The sequence below is a fragment of the Gavialis gangeticus genome, unplaced genomic scaffold, assembly GCF_001723915.1.
Source record: "Gavialis gangeticus isolate Ggan-Ray unplaced genomic scaffold, GavGan_comp1, whole genome shotgun sequence".
Taxonomy (NCBI): domain Eukaryota; kingdom Metazoa; phylum Chordata; order Crocodylia; family Gavialidae; genus Gavialis; species Gavialis gangeticus.
Genome location: NW_017729022.1, coordinates 129350162 through 129355038, shown reverse-complemented (window position 1 = coordinate 129355038; position 4877 = coordinate 129350162). Strand labels below are relative to the sequence as shown.

Genomic DNA, 4877 nt, shown 5'->3' with positions numbered 1-4877 from the left:
TTAAACCTATTAATGATTGAATAAAACCAGATGCTTTAAACTGAAATGAGAGAGTCTATGCAGGGATTTGGGCTTGCACCAAATGTAACTAAACCAATGCAAATACCCCCTATCCTGGGGGTCTTCAAGAGGAGGTTGGATGGGCATCTGGCTGGGGTCATCTAGACCCAGCACTCTTTCCTGTCTATGCAGGGGGTCGGACTCAATGATCTATTGAGGTCGCTTCTGACCCTAATATCTATGAATCTATGTGGGGGTGGAGAGGTCTTCTAAGCTTGTCCCTTGCCCCATGGCAGGGGTTTCCCTGCAAGAGCAGCTGGGTCGGTGTTGTACTGAGGAGAGAACTTCAGAATCCTGTAATAATCTCATAAGAATTTAAGCCACTGGTTCACAGCAGATGTGAGATCATTCCCTTGGGCTTGCTCCAAAACCCACTGCAGTTAGTAATGCTCCTCAACTTCAGCCAGCTTTGAGTTGAGCCCTGTAGTGTCTTGTTAGCTCAATTAGGAATGTACAAAAGTTGGAACTTGGAGGTGGAGACAGAACAAACAGATCTGTGTGCACTGGTGTGAAAAGAAAAATCTTCCCCAACATGCACTTCTGCCAATGGTTAATGCAATGCCTGCTCTGCTTTTGTCACCCTGACCCCTGTGCACCGTGAGAATAAACAAGTCTAGGCCATCCCTGCATGGCAAGGCATGTGGTTCCTGCTGCCCATCAAGAACTCTGCACCGCAGTTGCATCCAGAGGCACTGGGACTTCACTGAATCAAAAGTCTGGCTCCCTCAGGCACCTGGCAATGCTCCCTGTGTCCTCTGGGGCTCCTGCCAGGAGATGCACATTGCTTCCCCAGGCAAAGGCCAGGCACAGGGAAGTGTGTGAGCTGAAGTGGGGAGAGGAGGTGCCAGGAGGGATGAGTGGGGGAAGCTGGGAAGAGGGGTGCAGACTGAAACCTTAGGAGTCAGGAATGTCCCTGGAAAAGGCTGGAGAAGGAGGGGGCAACCAGAACTTGTTTGGCCATAAAGCTTTTGGCTGCTAATTTCCTTAGCATGTTCCATATTTTTGAGGCGGGGGGGAAGGACTGACCCAAAGGATTGGTTGATTTTGTATGGGTGGATCAATGCAAAACAAACACAGCCTCAGACAGAGGGCTGTTTCCAAAGGGAAATGTTTTGGATGTTGTCTGGGGTGGACATATACCTGGTCAATTATGATGTTTGTTTTTGTAACATTTCCTTAAAATTGTTTGTATACATACATTTTTTTTCCGCACAATCTGCTCAAAATTCTTTTCCCTTTTGGTGTTTGTGGCAATGAAGTGCATTTCAAACGAGAAGAAACTACCGTAGACCAGTGTTTAAATGCTGCCTTGAAAAATGACTGTGTAGCTGTTTTCCTTGGCATACAATTCAAGGCACAGCCTGTCACTTCACAGTGAAAGAAGGCCACCTGAAGAGATAAATAGTCATTTTTCTGCACTGCTTCCTAGATTTTTTTCCCCCCCAACTGCAGTCTTAACTACACCATTAAGATTAACATCTCCATTTTGTACAGAAGGAAAAGGCTCAGAAGCCTCACCCTAGGCCAGGGGCGGGCACCCCCGGCTTGCATACTAGACCGTGGCATGCAAGGCCACTTTTCTCGGCAAGTCCTGCTGTGAGCTGGCCAGGCTCCCTGGCAGGCAGCAGATGCCTGGAACCCAAGCCAGATATGGCAGGGAGGCTACAGCCAGAGCACCAGGGCTGGAGCCCTGGCTCAGCTCCATGACCAGTAGTGGCTGCATGTGTGCCTCAAAGCACACAGCAGGGAAGGGGCCTGGGACAATGCAACTCTGCCCCCTTCCCTACTGTGCTCCCTGAGGTGTGCAGGCAGCTGGGCTGGGACTCTGAATCCTGATATGGCCACTTGCAGGCTTGTGGCTGCCTGCTGTCAGCAGTCTGGGCTCCATGGTGGGTAGCAAAGGCTTGCCCAGAGCCTAGGCTGCTTGCAGCAGGGAGCCACAAGGCTACGAGTGGCTGCACCAGGGTCTGGAGCTCCGGCGCAACTTGTTTCTGGAAGCAGCTGCACACAAACCTTGGGGAAGTTGGCAGAGCTACGCTGCCACAACAAGGATAGAGCCCCTTGTGGCTCCCCCGCTGTTCAGCTTGGCACTCCAACATCTTCTAATTCCAGGTTGTGTCGTATATTGGCATACAGCTCAAAAACATTGTGGCCCTTGCCCTGGGTGCTGTTCTGATCCTATCAAAGTTGCTGGGTGGCATGCAATAATATGTGTGTACATGCACATGCATTCACTGAATTTTGTGTAGTTCTGGGTAGGCTATAGCAGTTTCTCCAGTCCATGTTCAAAAGACAATTGGGTAACACAGTGACAGTGTAACAAAATTCTGGGAGAAATCTGGATCTAAATGGACCCCAGGCCCAAACTCCTCATGACCGGCATGGGGTCAGAGTTGTGTTTTGCAGGGCTTTGTACAAGCTTTGTTTTGGTTTTACAGGATTTGTGTTCCCTGAGTTTATCTTATTTCTAGTAAGCCTGAAGGTCAGGTTACAAATTTCCTTGTGGTTTCAGTCCAGAATCATAAATCAATTGAATGCTATTTTAAATAGGCCAAAGAACTTCAGGAGCCTTTTGATACATTTGGGGCAAACTTTCAATGTATTTAAAAACTTGCAGCTCTGAACTCTTCTCAGTGGTTGAACAGTGAAAATTCTCCTGTTTTCCAGATGATCCCTCAAATTATTGTAAAGAGAAGAGTTAATTTTAGTTTCGGCTAATATTCCACTCCCTGAAAATACAGAATGCCAGTGCTAGTGACTTCATTTGATGGCTGAGAAGACTGTGGGAGGAAAGGAAATAACTGGATAGATAATTAAACGATGAAACCGCAACCAAATTTTTTCTATGTGATTACAAAACTTTTAGTTACATTTTGTTCCTTGCTGGTGAGTTCAAGGAAACATGCTTATCTGCAGAAAAGGCTGGAGACAGACTCATAGTGGTGGTATTTCATTAGACTGGAATTTATAGCTGGCCTCTCAATTCACTTTCTCTCTGCATGTAAAAGACTCTTCTGCCTCTGTTGCACTGTTTGAGCATTTGAACTCTGTTCATTTGCTGGAGGGAAATCAAGGGAGAGCCCAGGCATGTCCTCATGTTAATAAGATGCCCCTTTTTGTTTTTCAAAGAAAACTGCAAAGATGTAGCTAACCTGACAATTCTGGGGGGAGGGGGGCTAGAGAGAGCTGAATCTTTAGTTCTGCATCCCAGCAACTAGCTGTACTCCTGTCATTTGCATTTCATTGCAGTTGGATGTGTTCATTCAGTGCTGCTGCAAAACCATCAGTAGTAGGATCATGTTAATATTAACACTGTTCACTATTAGCTTAAGAGACCAGCAGTAATGGTCTGTGTACGCTGTAGAGGAACTGCTTCCAGAAGTTTGTCTCTAAGGTGGTGACAGTAGGGATCCCCACGGGGGACCCTGAAAGCAGCAGAATAGTTGGGTTTGGGTAGCTTGAGGCCAGACAGACAGGTCCCAGGCAGTACAATATTAGTGTTTTAGCATCAGACTTTTTCAAAAGCTCCCAATACACCGATAGCTGAACAACTGAGGTGTTTTCTCCACTCTGTGCCCCCCCCCCCACCCTCATGCACGTGTGCACACAGAGACACGCGCAGGTACACACAAGTTCTCTGTCTGTGGATTCCAGTGGCTTCTCCACAGCCTCCCCTCAGAGAAATGGCTCTGGCCTTGTAAAACTTCTAATTACACACTGGCAAAGCCCTCCTTCCAGCAGTCTGAGTGGTTTCTCCTGTCCCCACCAGGTTAACTTTGAAGAGTTCAAAGAAGGCTTCGTGACAGTGCTGTCCTCCAATATTGACCTGGGCATCTCCGATGAAGAGAGTAGCTACTTAGAACCAGGTGAGCAGGCAGATGGACACCAAGGTGGGACTCTTGCCAGCCATGCAGGTTTGCTTCCTGCATCTGCCACTGGGCCCGATCCTAGGTGCATGGGGGAGTATATCTCTATGAACTGGCAAAGTGGACTGGACAGTTACCTCAGTCATTACGGCATTAGCCTGATGCATGAGAGACCCTGTTAGATTTTTCTGCTGTCACAGACTCCTTGTGTGGCCTTAGGCCAGTCACTGATCCTCTCCTTGTCTCAGCTTCTGCCTGAAAACTGGGGAGAATGGCGTGGACCTGCCTTGCAAGGGGGAGCTGTGAGAACAAAGACATTAAAGGCTAAAGTATTGGAGAGCTGCATTTGTTTTCCAGGTCTGCTCCAGTCTTCCTAGTTTGACCCTGGGCAGATGGCTCCATTTATGCAGTGCCTCACTCTCCCTTGGGTTAAATGTCAGTGGTCCTTCCTGGTCTCAAGGATTGTATCAGTCCTTTGAGCACTAGAGAATTTCTAAGCACAAGTGGAGTCTAGAAAATGACATCGTGTCATATTCATATAGACAGATGTATGCTTTCTGTCTGCTTTTGGTGGTCACACCAGGTAGAGGCTTATGAATTTGTTTCCTGCTTGCAAAATAATGGCCCCACTCCTCTAGCTCAGGCACTGGACTCCTGCCTTCAGAAGCCAGAAATCCTATGATCAGTGCCCATAGACAACTTGACTCGTGCAACTGTTGCACGAAGGTTGTGGCTACTGTTGCACTTAAATGAAAACTGACCAAGGGAAAATATTTCTCTCTACTGACATAAGTAAGAATCTTCACTGGGGGTGGGAGGAGGGGTCCCTCTTTAGAGTTGGGGATGACTGTCCTTCATAGAAAGCTGTTTTTCTTTCCAAGAAAGCCAGGGGGTAATGCTGTAGTTCCACAATGAAAGAGGAGGAGCACTGCTTTCCCCCCCCCCCCCCCC

General features: G+C 47.7%; 1 protein-coding gene across 5 annotated transcripts in view; it reads left to right on the top strand.

Annotated features, from left to right (window-relative positions):
- NINL (ninein like) overlaps positions 1–4877 on the top strand; it is a 90995-nt gene that overhangs the window by 39111 nt on the left and 47007 nt on the right. For all 5 annotated transcript variants that reach the window (XM_019516167.1, XM_019516170.1, XM_019516166.1 and 2 more), the window contains one exon: positions 3830–3926. In XM_019516167.1, coding sequence (XP_019371712.1) covers positions 3830–3926 — 97 coding nt within the window. The remainder of the gene's footprint in view (positions 1–3829; positions 3927–4877) is intronic.